Source organism: Pyrus communis, chromosome 8 (genome assembly GCF_963583255.1).
Source record: "Pyrus communis chromosome 8, drPyrComm1.1, whole genome shotgun sequence".
In the NCBI taxonomy this organism is placed as follows: Eukaryota; Viridiplantae; Streptophyta; class Magnoliopsida; order Rosales; family Rosaceae; genus Pyrus; species Pyrus communis.
The window spans coordinates 707,106-724,514 of NC_084810.1; the positions used below are offsets into that span (position 1 = coordinate 707,106).

General features: G+C 37.3%; 3 protein-coding genes across 4 annotated transcripts; 2 read left to right on the top strand and 1 right to left on the bottom strand.

Moving 5' to 3' along the window:
* Nucleotides 1-265: 265 nt before the first annotated feature.
* On the bottom strand, nucleotides 266-5,680 carry LOC137743622 (sucrose synthase 2). Its single transcript, XM_068483547.1, has 15 exons — nucleotides 5,487-5,680; nucleotides 5,244-5,376; nucleotides 4,554-4,705; nucleotides 4,244-4,436; nucleotides 3,659-3,777; nucleotides 3,319-3,535; nucleotides 3,035-3,130; nucleotides 2,778-2,951; nucleotides 2,344-2,460; nucleotides 2,102-2,268; nucleotides 1,634-1,858; nucleotides 1,222-1,543; nucleotides 896-1,140; nucleotides 671-809; nucleotides 266-531 (listed from the first exon to the last, which is right to left on the bottom strand). The coding sequence occupies exons 1-15, from the start codon at nucleotides 5,585-5,587 to the stop codon at nucleotides 493-495; spliced, it is 2,439 nt and encodes an 812-aa protein (XP_068339648.1). The 5' UTR covers nucleotides 5,588-5,680; the 3' UTR covers nucleotides 266-492.
* Nucleotides 5,681-9,275: 3,595 nt separating this feature from the next.
* Nucleotides 9,276-11,456, top strand: LOC137743640 (exopolygalacturonase-like). Of its 2 annotated transcripts, XM_068483568.1 has the most exons (5): nucleotides 9,276-9,719; nucleotides 9,826-10,149; nucleotides 10,252-10,860; nucleotides 10,962-10,988; nucleotides 11,116-11,456. In XM_068483568.1, the coding sequence occupies exons 1-5, from the start codon at nucleotides 9,321-9,323 to the stop codon at nucleotides 11,374-11,376; spliced, it is 1,620 nt and encodes a 539-aa protein (XP_068339669.1). In that variant the 5' UTR covers nucleotides 9,276-9,320; the 3' UTR covers nucleotides 11,377-11,456. The 2 variants fall into 2 exon arrangements, with proteins under 2 accessions (XP_068339669.1, XP_068339670.1); XM_068483569.1 differs by lacking the exon at nucleotides 10,962-10,988 and having other exon boundaries at nucleotides 10,252-10,755.
* Nucleotides 11,457-16,153: 4,697 nt separating this feature from the next.
* On the top strand, nucleotides 16,154-17,128 carry LOC137741785 (calcium/calmodulin-regulated receptor-like kinase 2). The gene is made up of 3 exons (XM_068481502.1): nucleotides 16,154-16,601; nucleotides 16,775-16,947; nucleotides 17,051-17,128. The coding sequence occupies exons 1-3, from the start codon at nucleotides 16,154-16,156 to the stop codon at nucleotides 17,126-17,128; spliced, it is 699 nt and encodes a 232-aa protein (XP_068337603.1).
* The last annotated feature ends 281 nt before the right edge of the window (nucleotides 17,129-17,409 follow it).

Genomic DNA, 17,409 nt, shown 5'->3' on the forward strand with positions numbered 1-17,409 from the left:
ATGTCACATGCTCTGCTATGCTGAGCTTCTGCGGCTAGGGTCGAGGTCCAGAACGACCGTCTGTTACGACGTTTTGAGACAATAATATAATATTTTTCGTAAATTTCTATTCACATTATGAAAGCGGTGTACTTATTTTATGCAAGTTGTCAATTTGTTGTTGTGAAGGTGAGGATACCAGTCAGCAAGTTTGTTGAAACTCAAAAGGAAATCCCAAGGAACCAAAAAAATTCCCAAATGAGGCATCGGATTGGGTCAGTTGAACTGCATGGAGAAAGGATATAGGCTACATACGATAAACGTTCTCCCGACCCTTGCAAAGCAAGGAGCCTTGTTCGTTTGGGGGTCACCCTTAGTCCATAACAATACAAGAGCTAGAGCTTTATTACAATCATACATACGCAACCGTAACTTTTATTTCATCTGTACAACCATATTACCTTGCGAGTCGATTGTTGCGGGCTCAAGGCCTCAGCAGCTCAGCAGTTGAACTTAACGTGCATCATCAATGGCTTCAGGAACAGATTTTGCCTGAAACAATGCAAGCATAGAGAGGTTTACGAAGGAATTTATCAGGATCTCAAGCAAAGTGTGACATTAACTCTATCAAGATCGTCGATGGTTGTGGTTTAAAAGGCAAGAATCGGATAGAAAGCTACTAACTACTCACCAAATCACGGAACTTCAGAATGTAGAACATCTCCAGATAACGTCGGGTCTCGCGCCTTTCAAGCTTCGACACATACTTCCAGAAACCATAAACGCCCGCCAATGTCATTAGCCTTTCAGAATAGATCTTCCATGTGTACCTGCAATATTACAAAAACCCGTCTGACTTCAATAACGCAGCAGCTAATACGAAGTATTAATTATACTAGTGTAAAAAGATACTAACTTTTCATAAATTCTTTGGAGGCCTGCATCTGAGATTGTATTCCAATAGCTAGGATCCTCCTTGCAACGTTGAAAGAAATCGGCCATAAGTGCAGCAGCCTTCTCAGGATGATAAGGATCGATATGAAACCCTGATACACCATGCTCAATAATCTCCGCAGGGCCACCATGGACTGTGGCGAATGTTGGAAGGCCGCAACTCATAGCCTCCACAACTGTGAGTCCAAAAGCTTCATAAAATGCAGGCTGCAATTACAAAACTAAACAACGTAAATTAAAGTAACCTGGGAGTTGTATTTGAAACAAAACGCAGAGACCCCTACGTACCTGAGCAAAAGCACCTCTTGTATCTGCTATGTAACGATAAAGCTCACCGTTACTAACTCGATTAGTTTGAGATGAAATCCATCGAAATTGACCATCTAATTTGTACTCAATCATAAGATTATGCATCTTCTCAATCTCTGCAATTTCTTCTCTATCTCGTGATTTCTTTGCGTCAATGTAACCAGCAACTATGACAAGGTTTGCCAGATCCCTCAGTTTGGAACATTTAGCATAGCACTCAACCAACCCAGTCATATTTTTCACCTGGTCGAGCCTTGCCATTGAGAATATTATGGGCTTTGATCGATCGCTTAGGGTGCCACTGAGCCAATAAAGAAGAAATATCACTGTGTCAAGTGACTGCCACAAAATAATTGCATGTCATATTTGGTTATACTATGAAGGAACTTACATATGAACATCATTCTGGTCAGGATTATATAGCAACTCTTCTAGGGAACCATGGAGGCTGGTAAGTCTCTTTTGCTTTTCAGAGTAAGGGAAATAAATGGTCATATCTGCTCCGGGAGACACGATATTGAACTTTGGATCAAAGACATTAATTCCATGAACCACTCGGTACTGCCCAGGAAGAGTGTAAGAGCTGTGGCTCTCATACTGACCAACCGTATCCTTCCTGAAAAAACGGAGACAAAAAGTTAAGCAACCAAGGAAACTAACATCAGCAGAAAAAGAACAAGGTAACGATATATATTGGGACAAGGAGTTTCAACACTCCAATTGTCAAAATCAAAAGCACCATTGACACTTAAGTAATGATGTAATAAGCTTATTTCTATTCCAAATAAACTAAACACAAATGAGCTGATAATCCCTGTACTAAAGAAAAAGTAGAGCATCAATGTACAGGGAGACTTACGTTCCTGCAATCTCTTGGTATGTGCTGGTGATTATGAAATCTGCATTATTCATGGCAATAAGATCAGCCGTGAACTGAGTTGAGAAATGGTATTCCTCCTCAAATTTCTTCCAATATATATCTGAATTCGGATATTTTGTTTTCTCCAATGCGTGCGCAATAGTACACTGCACAGATAAAAACATCAGATAACATTCTCATTAGATAATATGATGAACTTTACAGCTGCAAACATGTCGAACCTGTGTAACTCCCATTTTATAAGCCAACAAAGATGCGACAAGATTCCCATCACTGTAATTCCCAATAATAAAATCTGGATATCCCTGTAACTCAGCAACAATTTCACCTGCAGCATCCTGAACACATGAAAAACAATGACTATATCAGATGGCAAAGTTTGAAAAGGCATGTAAGGATTAGTTAATTGGAAGAGAATATATTTCTACAGTATTCTGAATATGCAATTAGTGAACGAAGTCATGTGCTACTTTCAAAGTAAAGGAAGTCACTTGTGGTAATGGCAGCAGTGACATCAGATGGGTTAGCAAGCTACGATAGGAATGCACGTGGACAGAAGAAAAAAATCCACTTAAGATGGTGAAAGCACATAAAGCACAAGTTGGAGATTTAGTAGTTGTCGATAATTAGAGTTTACATGTTATAAAAAATTTACCTCAGCAAAGGTCTCCAAATAAGGCCATAGGTCAAACCTTGAGATCCACTTACGAAGAATCCCTTTTTCTGATCTAAAAGGAACTCTTAAAATATGGGTGTGCTCGGTTCCAGATATTCTTTCCAGCCTCTGATTGCATGTAGTTCCTTTCGCCTCAGGTATTAGCCTGGTCACCTTGAACCACCAAAATAATGCATGAACTTTACCTGCCAAAAAGCTACATGAAGGATTCCTACAATAAGGATAAAGACACTTACAATAAGGATTCTTGGCGTGAAATCTAATCCTTGCTTGCGAATTCTTTCGAGCATTTCTTTTTCGAGGGCGCGCACTTGGTCCAGTATATAGACAATCTGCATAAGTTATGCAAACTTTTTGGTATGTTGCATTTACGGCTAACCATCTAAAAGCTCATTATAGAAGATTACAATGCATCCAGAGTGTAGGTAAAAGAGGTAATGAAACAAGACAAGGATAAACGATGAGTACTGTGAAGCCTGCTAGTCATTTAAAACGAAAGAAAAAAATCGACAAGGAATACCTGGCCACCAGTGTCGGGTAAGCCTAAAACATTTGCTTGTCCAAAGTATCCATGTGGAGACAAAATGACAACATTAAACACCATCGGTATTCTCCCAAGGAATGTCTCCAATATAGAAGGATCAGGAGCCTGAAGGATATCTAAGAGAAGATGCATCATCTCCAATACGTGTACTGCAGTATCGCCCCAACCTCGCTCAAAACCCATTCCTTGAAATCTTTACAAAGGGTCGCAGAAAAGAAAAACAGCATAAGATACCAGGAATTACAACTTCAGTTGTTGATTCCATAAGGGAGTTGCAGTCTTGCACAAAAACAGTATAGACATTGTCTAGGCTTACAAATATTCAAACTCAGAGTAGGGTGTCTCGGGTTGAAGCTTGGAAAGATGATCCTCAGCCTTAGCTAAAGCTGACTGAAGCTTGGATACGCTCTGTATCCGATCATTCAACATCAATGGCTACAAAAAGTTACAAAAATATAATTAATTTAAATATTTCAAGAAATCCTCATAAGAAAACATCAATTACTTTAAATACTATATATTTTTGCCACTTAGTACTACTGTCTAGTGGCATTCCCCTTCACTTGTAAGTGAAAATTGATTCTCGCCAAAGGCGAATTTGAACCACATTATTACTAGCCCATTGTGAGGCTAAGGGCACCCCCTACTAATATCGTTTGTTAAAAAAAAAAAAAAAAAAAAAACTATATATTTTTAAGCAGTTTATATTCCATGCTTTTTATTTCTAGGGAAATATACAAATCCTTTATTAGGATGAAATAAAAAGGCTAACTCATACCATATATCAAAAAGGTCAAACTAAACAAACTGAATAAAAATAAACTGACTGTGAATTGCAAATCGGGTCACAACAAAACATAGATAAATCCTCTTTTAGGAAAGCTTTGCTCAGCAAACTTACATGGCCTTTATATTTGTGTACTCTAAGGAAATCAAGTAATGGATCCAACGATTCTCTGTTACGGAACATAATTGAAGAAAGGTGGCGGTTGAGAAATTGAACACCATTTCCAATGGATGATGATCGGGTGGGACGAGGAAAAGCAGCATTAAATGGCTCAAAGTCGAGCTCAAGTACATATTTGTCACTAGACCTGATACAAGTAGACAAAGAATCCATGTTAACTATAAAGCTCAAAAGTTTATAAGTCCATATAAACGTTAATTGTCAAAATAACAAGAAAATTATTCACAGAAAGCAGTTTACTTACTCCCCATCTACAAGTTCTTCTTTAAAGTGAAGATATTCAGAAACGGTCAATTCCTCCACACTTAGCTCATATACATTAACACGAACATAATCCCAGACACCAGGTCTTGGACGAACTGCTAAGGCCACATATGGAGGCAGAACAATGGCTTCCTGTGATCAAAATACACAAACTATTATCCGTGGAAAGCTAGTTTTACAATGCAAAAATAAAACCGGATTTCAAAGGTGTAGAACAAAAGGCTTCTGAAACCATTTTCATTCAATTCTCAATAAGCCATTCTATTTCTTTCTAAATTGGCCAAAAATAGCGAAAGTTGGAAACTTGACAAAATGCGTCTGCTTATCCAATGCAATGTTACACTTTTTTCTTTATTTATGTGAAAGCCACCTCCTTTTCTGTTTAGGTTTCCACATACATTCAACAATTTACTGGAAGAACTAATTGAATTTCCGGAACTTCAATTCGCAAAAATTCATCTCAAAATTATGTTCTTCCTATGTTCAATTACAGAAAGATCACACGGAAATGATTCAAACAAACAAACACAGCACGTATCAACTAATAAATACAGTGCAAAAATAGAATAATGAGCAAAATAATTGGAAATTATATCAGCTTTCAGTGAGAAAATAAAATCAATTAGAAAAAGTATCTGAGAAAAATGGAAAATTGGAAAATTGTACAGACCTGTGCGGATTTGAGGACTTCGCTGAAAGGTCCGGTTTTGAGCTGCTGTTTGGCTTCATCGTCGCCGATGACAATGTCGAGCTGATCGATCAGGTCGTGCGGCTGCAGTATTCTTTTCCCCTGATCCAGGTACCTTCAACCAAACCAAAACTCAGCAAAATCTAACACCACGGTGATATTTCAAAATTTTCTCGGGAAACAAACAGAGCTAAAGAAAATTTAATTCAAAGCCGCGAGGAAAACCTGGAGAGGAGGGCAACGAGTTCGTTACGGTGGTCGGAGAGAGTGTCCTCGACGCGCTCCCTGAGGCTTAAGGCGCGAGTGAACTTACGGCGATTCTCCATGATTCAATTATCTTTCTTCGTCGTCGTCGTCGTCTTCTTCTTCTTCTTCGTCTGTGTTCTGCTAGTGTTGGATGAGAAGGGAGAACTGAAGAGAGAGCGGCAAGTGTGAGACGTGGCAACAGCAGATAAGCCTGTATTTATAAAGTAATATAGGGAGGTGGGGCCCGAGGAGTCGGGATGCTTCTGGTGGTGCAGATCTTGTGGAGAGAGATTTTTCAATGCGACCCAACATAGAGTGGTACATTATATGTCATATAAATAATGAAATATATATATTAAAAAATTAATAACTTAAAAATAATAAAATTTCTCGCTATAAAAATACATAGTGTACTACCGCGTGCCAAATCTGAATGAAAAATTTCTCGTGGTGGCGGCTGGGTATAGAATACCGTGTACTGAGACGGTGTGGGTGGCAACTGGCAAGCAGAGAGGGATGGGGAGGGAGACGTGTGTCATCCGCCTATATTCTCGAGACGCAGGCAAAAGCCAAAACTGTCATTTTCCTTATGCATAACTCAAAAACACGTGTTTGTTTGTGTTTGAAACATGGAAGCGGATCCCTTCTTGAGCTTAGAGGGTTGAATCTCTTGATTAAAAGATCGGACCATTGAAATTTAATTCAATAATTGTAATTATTATAATTTTTAAAGAGATTCATGTTTGTAGCCGTTTGATCAAATTTCAACGGTCTTGATCATTTGCTCTAGAAGCTCAACCTCTTAATCTCATGAGGGGATCCGGTTCCTTCAGAACACTTAGCTATATGTCATATGTTTTTACATAAATAGAGGAAAGTTTTTTTCTTTTCAATTGTTCATTCACTTGTATAATAATAAATGACGTATCACCTTATGTTCCGAACATATTGAAAAATCTCTCTTGATACTGCCTGCCCTTTAGTTTAGGGAAGTGATTTTCATGCTCTTTTAGCCTCTTATACGCTTATGTTTAACCTTGGCTATTGAGTCTAATTGACTTATTCAATCTAACGGTTATAACAAAAAGAAATGTGTGAGAAGTTAAAGTGCGAAAATCGTTACTTTACGAAAATGACATGTCATTCTTATAGCGTTTGTGGTCAAATAATAAAATATAATAGACACTGTATAATTGGATGGAGATGTTATGATGATGGTTTGCGTATTTAATGCAAATTTTTGTTCTAAATGAGACTTCTCAACATGATTCTATCTTTGAACGGTTACAATAACAGTAAATTCATTTTATTTAAGCTTGGTCTAGAAATAATTATTTTATGCAGGAATCCGATTAGGTTAAATTTTTGTCTTGATATAAACTTTGATCAACGTCATGTTTGATTTCTTGTGTTAGGCTAGTGATGTATGACCAACGTTAGGGCAGTAAGTGACCAACTTAAATTTGTCTTGTGTTTTTGTATTCTTTTTAAATTACAATAAAATAAATATTTCAAGCAAATTTAACAAACAAAAAATAATAATAATTCCAATGGCAATATAAAAATAAAAGAAATACATTAAAATCAATCTTTTGAGCAAATTTTCCCTTTAGTAATTTTATTAAAACGAATTGATTTACGACTTGGGAATACATGCATGTCTTATTAAAATTCAATACATTGATGTATAAAAATACGTCCACAACGATATAAATGTGTACTAGAAAATACATGCACATCAAGTCGTGCGACTAAAGTATTTGTTCCCTTGATCTACATACCTTCAACCAAAACTAAAACAGAACCATAAAACTCATAAAAAATCCAACAACGATAGTCAAGGGTTTAATCACTTCAATACACTAACTTATAAGAACGCCTCCACAACGATATTCAAGTTCACATGAAAATACATGCACGTCAGGCCGTGCAACTGCAATATTCCTTTCCCCTGCTCTACGTACCTACAAACCAAAACTAAAACAAAGCCATAAAACTCATAAAAAATTCAACAACGATAGTGAAACGTTCAATCATTTTAATACATTGACTTATAAGAACGCGTTTACAACTATATATATATCCACTTGAATCATTTGAAATCTCAATTGAGTACACTCAAGTTAGTGGTTTTGATCGACGCACTTTGTTGTTTATATTCCAATATGATCTCTATGTGCTATGATATACTTAAAAGAGTTAATTTCACAAAAAAGAACGTTAATCCATCTATGGATAAGATCAAGATTATGATATGTAATTATTTTATACCTTTTTTTCTGCAACTTTTGCTAGTTGGAACGCCCGTCGACACTTTACGGGACCACCACTCACTGCCATTGTCTAAAAACCATCAAAGCCCGACTGGTTTCTGGTTTTTACCCAATCAGTTTTTTAGTCTTTTTAAAATTTGTCAGAGTCGATGAAACCTTCTTTTCAAAGATGCTATCTTGGGTTTATTGTCGAATATTCCCCACCTGTTGCCCACGATAAAGAATAAACATTTTAGACCAAAAAAATTGAGAATTTTTTAAGTACGTCAGAAACACGGTTTGATATATTAAATGTTATAATAAAAATGGTTGAAATTTTTTTTTTTATTTTTCAATTATTCAACCACTTGTATTATATCACTTATTATACCCAACCAAGTTATGCGAGTTATTCAGCTATCATGTGGTGCAAGCTATTCGGCCAAGAAATGGAGAGTGGCACCAAGAGAGACGCGAGTGAGGTCGTAATGCACGGGGATGGCTCTAGGTGAAATTGCGTGTGTGTGAGTTGTAGGGATGACATGGTCCGGCAGGTGAGAAATGAACCCGAGTTGAATCACGAATTACATTTGCTTACACTAATTTGGGGATGAAATTTTTGATCTCGACGTCACGTGGTGCGAGCTATTTGGCGAAGCCATGGTGGTTGGAACCAAGAGAGAGATAAGTGAAGTCGTAGTGCAGGAGGATGATTTTGGTGAAATTATTTGTGTGTAGGTCGTATGAATGACATGATTTAAAACGCGACACTTCAAAATTGCTTCAATTAGAGCCTATTTAAAAGTGTTTTTTTTTTTAAATTGTTAAAAACATTTACGGACAACAAAAGAAAAAACTTCCATAAAAATATATATATTTTTAAAATTTTCAACCTTTTTCTTTTTTAATAAAAACAGTTATATGAACAAAATTATTTAGAAAAATCTTTCCAAACGGGATTGACTTGGCCCAAGTTGTGAGTTTGTGATTTTTGTCAAAACCAATACAAATGATCATCTCAAAGCCTCAATGCCGAGTTCTAAATCACGAATCATTTGGGCCTACTTTGGCCCAAGTTTGTAAAAAAGCTGAACTGCTTGGATCCGTGGGTCCCGCATTCCAATGGTTTGCAAGCCGAGTAATAATACATTTACCATATTTTTCGTATTACATTTCTAATGAACGTAAAGCTCACTATCACATGGTATAAATGTAGTATAAAAAATATGATAAAAATAACATTTTTGCTGCAAATCGGAAAGTGTAGGATTTTCTTTTGAATAAGTGGTGTAGGGGATCACAAAACACCAAATAGGTTAATAACCAAGAAAAAACAATCAAATAGGTCTTCGTTTACTATTTTTTACATGACTAAACATAGATTTACCGTTGAAATTAAACAATAAAATCGCGTTCTGTTTGAGATCGTTTTGCGGTTGGAGCTTCTAAAAATAGATGGAGATTGATATATAGAGGCCCGCATCGTCCATTCTTGTAATAAAGCAAAAAATAAAAAGTTCAAAAAATAAAAAGTTAAAAAAATAAATCTGTACATAGAAAGATGTCTATGGGATTGAGGTTGCCAAATATGCGGGGCATTGCAAGAAGAGCATCAGCCAAGGCTGTGTTTCTTCTCGGCTTCGCTTTGCTTTCTTGCGTGGCCCAATCTACATCCCGTGGACATCTTTATAGGGGTGGTGCCCGCCGGAGCGTTCTCGACGCCACCAATAGGAAAGTGTTTGATGTCATGGCCTTCGGTGCTAAGACCGAAGAACAGATGAAAGGAGGAGGTAACAAGGCTAATGTTGTTGGCAAGTTGAGTGTACAGGAACTGCCCGGTGGAGGTATACCAGGCCTCCCCGGTGGTTCTGCGGAGGAGAGTTTTGCTGATGAGAAGATTGATGAATCGGGACCGGATGAAACCGGAGCGGGTGAAAGCCCTGAAGAGGAAAATGGATCGGTGAGATTCTAGAAATCGATAACACAATTTCAATTCAATGCTATATCTCGTTATTCAGTAATTTGAATTCACGGATTGATAACACAAAATATTATGTTGTATGTAGGCATTCATCCGGACATGGGTAGCCGCATGCAGAGGAAACTACAGTGGTCCAACTAAGGTTGTGATCCCCAAGGGAACATTCTTGACAGGACCTGTGGTGTTCCAAGGGCCATGCAACAGCTCAACTGAGCCCATCGTCGTTGAAGTTCAAGGATATGTCAAAGCCAGCACTGATCTCAGTCAATACTCCTCTCCCGAGTGGTTTACATTTGAGTTGGTTGACGGCTTGATCATCACCGGTGACGGAACTTTTGACGGGCAAGGTCAGGATGTATGGAAAACCAGAGACAACAAGGAATCCAACAGCGCTTCTAATCCCCCATCGGTGAGCTATCTAGCGTAACATCTCCGATTATGTTCTCAAACTTCGAGTTTTATTTTAAGTGACGGTGACCATTTCTTTGATTCAATTGTTGCATGCATGCAGTCACTTAAATTGAACAAAGTAAACAACACCCTGATCGAAGGGATCACATCCTTAAACAGCAAATTCTTCCACATACACATGTTCGGCTGCAAAAATGTGACAATGAGCAATCTCCACCTCATTGCTCCTGGAGATAGCCCTAACACAGATGGCCTGCACATCAGCACTTCGAGCCAAATCAAAGTGCTTAACAGCGTTATGGCAACTGGCGATGACTGCGTTTCCATCGGCCAAGGCTCTCATGATATCACCGTTAAGAACGTCACCTGTGGTCCAGGACATGGCATCAGCATCGGGAGCCTCGGAAAGTACGCCGACGAACTGAGCGTCAGTCAGATTCTCGTGAGCAACTGCACATTGAGAAACACCACCAACGGTGCCAGAATCAAGACTTGGGCTGGCGAAAGTGCAGGAGAAGCGTCCGGAATCATCTACGAAGACATTATCATGGACCAAGTTCAAAACCCTGTTGTCATAGATCAGAACTACGGTGACAAGAAGAAGGTAAAGAAAAACATCTTTGGAAATAAAAAGATGGTAGTGTCAGGAAATAAAAAGAGGGTAAGAGCAGGATTAGAAAAGAAGGTAGGAGCAGGATTAAAAAAGCAGGTACGCATGCATGCACACGTAAATAATAATTAAACTAATGCTAATTAATTTCATTAAAAGGATCAAATTAATTCACTTTTAAACTTGCTTAATTTATTTAGGCACTGCAAGGTGGGAAGAAAAAGAGCGTACGTATTCATGTTCATGCGCAGTTCATGCATAATTAGTGATTCAATTAATCTTTGCACCAACTTTAAGTTAATTAATCGTTATTTATTGTATGTAATTTATTGTTTTGGTACTGCATGCATGCAGGAAAGAGCTGGACCACCTTCTGGACCAGCATCAAAGTGGAAGATCAGTGACGTTCACTTCAGAAACATTAGGGGCACCTCAGCCAGAAACGTAGCCGTTTCGTTAGCTTGCAGCTCTGCAAACCCATGCGAGGGTGTTGAGTTGACCGACATTAACTTTTCCTACCAGGGCACCAGTATGAAAAGCACGGCGCTTACATCTGAGTGTTTCAACGCCAAGATTACATCAAAGGGCGTACAGAACCCACCACTCTGTCGTTAAATTAGTTATCGATAAATAAACTCGATCATCTCTGTGTACAAGATATAAATACTCAATATTAAGGAAATATGTTAACTAAACATCTGTGTACTTAATGGTACCGATCGATTCTTCTTCTTCTTTCTCTGTCCACTGCGATTTCTCTCGACCTACGTATATATGCACGTACTATATATATTCATGTTATATAGTAAACTTTATGCAGTAACAATATGGATCTGATCACTTATATATAATATCCCATATCTAATAATAGTAGCGGAGCCAATGCAGTGGCATTGACATCCAATGGCGGATCCAAGAAATTTTATTTAGGAGGTCAGTAAGAAAATCTTGCGTAGCATCCAAAATTTTTTGGACGAAATAACATGCAAATTGGCATGTCATCAAGTCTCGGTAAGCCTGAGGTCATATACTAAGTCATATTGCAAGCTTGTTGGCAGACGCCAACAACTTCCGAGCGATCATGTCAACTGATGTCAATAGTTTAGGAGCAAAAGTTGGTGGAGACAAAGAGGGATAAACATTATATCTTGGTGTACTTGCTAGTGAAATTAACATTGATTTTACCCGTTGTAACTGCTTCCGTTGAAAAAGCTTTTTCGGTGATGAATGTTGTGAAGAATCCACATCGTAATAGGATGTGTGATGAATGGTTGAATGATAGTTTGGTTGTGTGCACTGAAAAAATGTATTTGATTCTATTGATAAGGATTTTGTGATACAACGTTGCCAAAATATGAGAACACCTTGTCGACAATTATAAATGGAAGTATGCTCAATTTTCTAAAGTAATTTTTTGACCCCATCGTTATAAATTTATGACTCCACTACTGTCTGATAATGCCAAGTTTGCTCAAAAAAATAAGATCCTAATATTGCCGGTTAAGTATTGTCTGTAAATTATTTATGGTCTAGTGTTTTTGTGTTGGGTCTCAGTGTTAATCAAAAGAAGAAAAAGGGAAGCCCCTAACAAGACCACTTTCTTAACCTAGTCAAATTGTGTTCATATAAACGTTTAACACTTTGAAACTGTCATTACGCATTTCAAATATATAATCACAAAGTAAAATTCGTATAAAAAGAAAGATAAATGCATGATGAATTTTTTTGCGTGCCCAGACAAATTTTTTTTTCATAAATACAATGTTCTTCTGCTAATTGTATTAATCAAAACAATGTTGTTGCACTATGCTATATAGTTAATATGTAATGCTAGCGAGATCATATATTTAAATTATATTTTGTAGATTACAAAATGTGGTAATTGATGTTTGGATTCTTTATTTAAATTATTAAAGAATGTATCCAATTATTAACTGTCATATCACGTGGTCTAATAACATGGCCTCTCTATCATTTTCCATAGTTAATTAGCACAAAAACTAGAGTGGGTAATATTAGGGAGACCATATTTTGTGAAAAAAACCTAAACTATCCCTCTAATAGAGGTAGAGTCCACAACACAAGTAGGTTCCATAGTTCAAATGTGGTTTACAAAATGTGATCTCTCAAGCATTTGCAAAAAGTGGAGATAATGTGTGAAAGAAAAAATTAGATAACATATTTTAGCTCGTTGGACCATACCATATCCATATGTAGTATGTTAATATGTTAATGAAGTGTGATGACATTAGTATGAATGTATGGGGAATATTGACATTAGTATCAAGTGGAATATCTTGCAAATAAAAATTAAACTTTTCACAGTAGACTAATCAGGAGAGCTAGTCAACTAGATACAAGTTTGCCAGCTATGAAAACACAATTCCAAGAAATAAACTTAATTAACTAGAATGTCCAACTAACAACTTTTACCCATATATATCTCACAACATGAATTCACAAACTTGAACACATTCACATTCAATAAGTTCATTATACAAATTAATAACTACATACGCAAGCAAGTTAGGGGGAAGTGTACACAATAGGTTTTGACCGGAAAAATCCCTAACTAATTTAAAAGAAACTGGGGACTTCAAGGAGTCCAGTGCACTAGTGTAAAATAAGGTTCATATAAAGTTAACCACAATAAGCTAAATTCTCAGACCTATTCTAAAGAGTAACTTGTACCTTTGTGCAACCTTATATTACACTAGCTGAAGTACTTTTCAGACTTTAGGAAAGCAACTTCATCCGTTGAGCTCATCACCTTGTGGCATCGAGACGAAGCATGAACCATGCAAATAATACGAAGATATGAAAGAGACATGCAACTATGAATTCAAATGCTGACCAGTCAATTTCTTCAATCAAACAGTTGAAAAGAAGAAATTAATTGAGAATCCAAAACTAAGGTCTACTTGAAGATTTGAAAATAAGTTTAACTATGAACAGTGCAAACATTTTCAGAAATGATGTAGAAGAGTTCGCACAAGATTTAATGCATGAAAAAGGTAGTTGGAGCTAGGGTTTGTGAAGAACACAAGGAGGAGGCTTGGGGAGCTTAAAACACTATTGAAAATATAATTTTTCTAACCAAGGAGGAAATGAGATCCTCCAACCCTATTAAAATTAACCAAGATATTTTTGTTTGTAGCAACCAAATACACTGCAAGACATGTGTCAAATGCAAAACATATGAAAATATCAATGGTGAAAGACTAATTCTCGGGCAAAAGGTGTTAGGTCATCCCATGTGGGTTTTCTGAAAATGTGTGCCAAAAATCATGTGCAAAATACACGTAGAACTTACATCGTACATCGTGCGGTCATAAATCATTGTAATTTTTTTTATTTAAAATTGAATCTAAATAGTACTTGATGAAAACTGGCCACACGATATATGATGAACGACATGATTGAAGGATCCTCGGGATCCTCACAAAGAGGATCTAGAGAGGATCTTCCTTCGCATAAGAAATTTAAACGTGAAATGCATATGGATATACAAACCTCACTTGAGTTGAGGCAGCACCATTTACACTTTGATTTTTCATAACTCAGACTTCAATACCAAGTATCCTAGGGTGTGTTTGTTTGAGTTCACTAGCCCTCATTGGATTGGACTACGTTAAAAATTAGTGTAGTCCCGTGTTTGGTAATCCCAGGGACTAGTTTTAGTGGGATTAAACGGGATTCGCCTCGACTAGAGACCTCGTTAGAGGTTCTTAGCGAAACCCCCCAAAATGCAGCGGACTGCTAAGCCTTTCCTTCGTCTGCTTCGTCTGTTCACTGCTCATCGTAATCAACGACCTCGATGTCAAATCCTCCACTCCTTCCTTGCATGGATCTTCTTTTATCTCCCTGCTCTATCTCATTACCACCCACCCCTAAATCCCAAAATCGAATTAGCACCCACCGATGGGTCGATTCGATCTGAGGCCCAGATCGATGCCGGCGCCACCCCACTCCATTTCCCAAGGTTATCTCCCGCTCTCTCTATCTAAGTCTCGACGATGGCTACCACCGTCGTAGCACCGCGCCAGCTCGCTCAGAAGGAGGTTGAATTCAGATGATGTTGGCCGCGAAGTCCATCTGGACACGAAGAACTGATATTTTCAGATGGAAAGATGTAATGCCATATATCCTCAATCTTCCTCAGATTTGCTTATTTTTTTTGGTAATATAATATGAATTTCAGCTTTTTGAATATGTTTCGTTTGGTTTAATGCTGTTTGCAATGGTGGTTCTTTCTAATTTAAGCTGAGATTATAGAAAGCCCCATTTTCTGGGTTTGTATATATATGTATATATATATACACACATATACATACACGCACACATATATGTATGTATATGTTTTTGCTAGATCTGATATATGGCTTTTGTATTATTTGTTCTTGTTGGTATATTTCCTTATTCGCAAAACCCACATTGATTCTTTTGTGTAAATTTGATATTTTTGGGGAAAAATTGTGATGGGTTGCTTTGTTGTGGATGGGTTTTTGTTTAAATGTGAAACAAATTATCAATTGTTGGTTATGAAATCTCAAGAATTTGCAATATCTAGTATGGTAGATGGCACTGGTGGCAATTGCTAGAAGAAGAAAGGAGGTTGGATTAAATATGGTATTTGAGTGACACCAACATACTTTGAACATGGAGAAGATGAAATGTTTAACAGGAATAACGTTAATATTTGGTTGAAATTGAAGTTGAAGAAAATAAAATATTTTGTAATATATCATGGGTTTTTTTTTCATTTTTTTTATTATCCTACTTCTTAGTCCGACACTACACCAAACGCTTCACTAAACTAGTCCAACTTAGTCTAGTCTAAGCCAGTCCAATTTAGTTCTTGAAGCGAGTCCAGTCTGAGATAGTCCAGTGCAATAAACGCACCCCTAAAGTCTAATCTAATGAAAATTGATCTAAAGAGCTTATGTGATTACAAGTTTTGACAAGGATAACCAAATACTACTAAGTCGACTTCACAATATTGGTGATCAAATTTAAAACTTAAAAGCAAACGGCCGGAACACTCAGTAATCAAAGAAGCTATAAGACAATATTCCTGCAGCCGTCGGTCCTACCAAGGAATAGTTAATCACGTCTTTCTTGGTTTTAGGTGGCAATAACTAAAAATCTAGCTCGATTTATACGAAAAAAGTAAATGATTTAATTTCTGATTATTAAACAGTACCCCAATGATCATTTCCAACTTATAGAAACTGGTCCACTGCAACGCAATGCGTCTCATGTACCGAGTGTTGATCAGGAATCCATTTTTGTATTTACCTTCTTACATGAACCGACGATAAGCTCTGGAAGGGATCGTGAGCAACATTGCAGGAGGAGTAGGAGAAGAAAATTGAATAGATCAATAGGGAACATGACGCTGGAGGCACATCAAGAAAGTGATCAAAAGGTTCTAGATGAGGCTTCTCTGCATAACTACAATAATTCTTCAAGAAGATTCAGTGATCAGCCTGATTTGGTGCTAGGGCTACCCCTAAAGGTGAGCTGGGAAACAGTTGAAGAGATGACATTTGGGTTTAGGACAAGGATTCTTGCTGATGAGAAGAGTGACTATTCGGTGTATGAGGGATTCTGGGAGCCTGTTTACGGGTCACAAGTAATGGTGATGAGATACAACACGACTGCTTGTACTAGTACTTCTCCTGGTAATAGTAGGGGCGTTCTTGAAGCTGAAAAGAAAGCGGCCTTGTCTATGCATCACAAGAATATATTGAGCCTCGCTGGTTACTGCAATTGTGACAATACTATGATTCTCATATTTCCCTCTGCGAAAAGAGGCTCGTTGGAAGCAAACCTCTATGGTAAATTTGTAATTAAGTTTCATCGTAATCATGTCAACGGTTAGTTGTTATTAGGGGTTCAAAAGCGTGATTGACTATTTTAGAGTGTCAATAAAATTAACCACCCTAATTATATTCGTAATTCGTCATGTTTGTTTACTTAATCAATATATGTTGTATTACTGTTACTGCAGGCACAGGTTCTGTAGCAAATCACTTGATATTGACATTTCAAGATAGACTGAAGATAGCAATAGAAATTGCCCGAGGGGTTCGATATATGCATGAAGAATGTCCTCAGGGCCCTATTGTTCACGGCGAATTACTCATGAGCAATATTTTTCTGCAACGTGATTTACTTCCGCTGGTGAAATTCGAAATTAATTAGCCCAAAATTTCATTTGATTTATTTGCACATTATATATTGAGGATGCTTGGTCTGATTTTAATCAACTGTGTGCTTGTAATAGATCTCTGGCTTCGGGAAAGCTACATGGCTTCATCTTAAGCAATTATCAAAGCCAATCCCCAACCAAAAGTATGCATAAATCTATATTTAATAGCTTAATAGTTCCTCATGTACATTGACTCGTTATATATTTTGGTGTTTATAAGGTTTTCCCTCCGCGATTATATAGACCTGGAATCATGTGTTCGATTAAAATCCGACATCTTCTCCTATGGAATCTTGCTTTTGAGGCTGTTTTGCAAAACATCTGTGCCACGGGACGACAAAACTTTAATTGAATGGGTCAGTAAATTAAGCTATTTTCCTTTATAGGCTGCATACTTGCATCAATATCTCAAGTCAATCATTCATGCATTGTTA

Excerpts from the sequence above, each read along its gene's own strand:
- LOC137743622 (XM_068483547.1), bottom strand. The coding sequence starts at position 5,587 with ATGGAGAATCGCCGTAAGTTCACTCGCGCCTTAAGCCTCAGGGAGCGC. Across the intron at positions 3,536-3,658 it reads TACTCTGAGTTTGAATATTT|ATTTCAAGGAATGGGTTTTG; the intron begins GTAAGCCTAGAC and ends CCCTTTGTAAAG. Across the intron at positions 1,544-1,633 it reads GACCAGAATGATGTTCATAT|TGGCACCCTAAGCGATCGAT; the intron begins GTAAGTTCCTTC and ends TTATTGGCTCAG.
- LOC137743640 (XM_068483568.1), top strand. The coding sequence starts at position 9,321 with ATGTCTATGGGATTGAGGTTGCCAAATATGCGGGGCATTGCAAGAAGA. Across the intron at positions 9,720-9,825 it reads CTGAAGAGGAAAATGGATCG|GCATTCATCCGGACATGGGT; the intron begins GTGAGATTCTAG and ends TGTTGTATGTAG. Across the intron at positions 10,861-10,961 it reads GAGCAGGATTAAAAAAGCAG|GCACTGCAAGGTGGGAAGAA; the intron begins GTACGCATGCAT and ends TAATTTATTTAG.
- LOC137741785 (XM_068481502.1), top strand. The coding sequence starts at position 16,154 with ATGACGCTGGAGGCACATCAAGAAAGTGATCAAAAGGTTCTAGATGAG. Across the intron at positions 16,602-16,774 it reads GTTGGAAGCAAACCTCTATG|GCACAGGTTCTGTAGCAAAT; the intron begins GTAAATTTGTAA and ends CTGTTACTGCAG. Across the intron at positions 16,948-17,050 it reads AACGTGATTTACTTCCGCTG|ATCTCTGGCTTCGGGAAAGC; the intron begins GTGAAATTCGAA and ends TGCTTGTAATAG.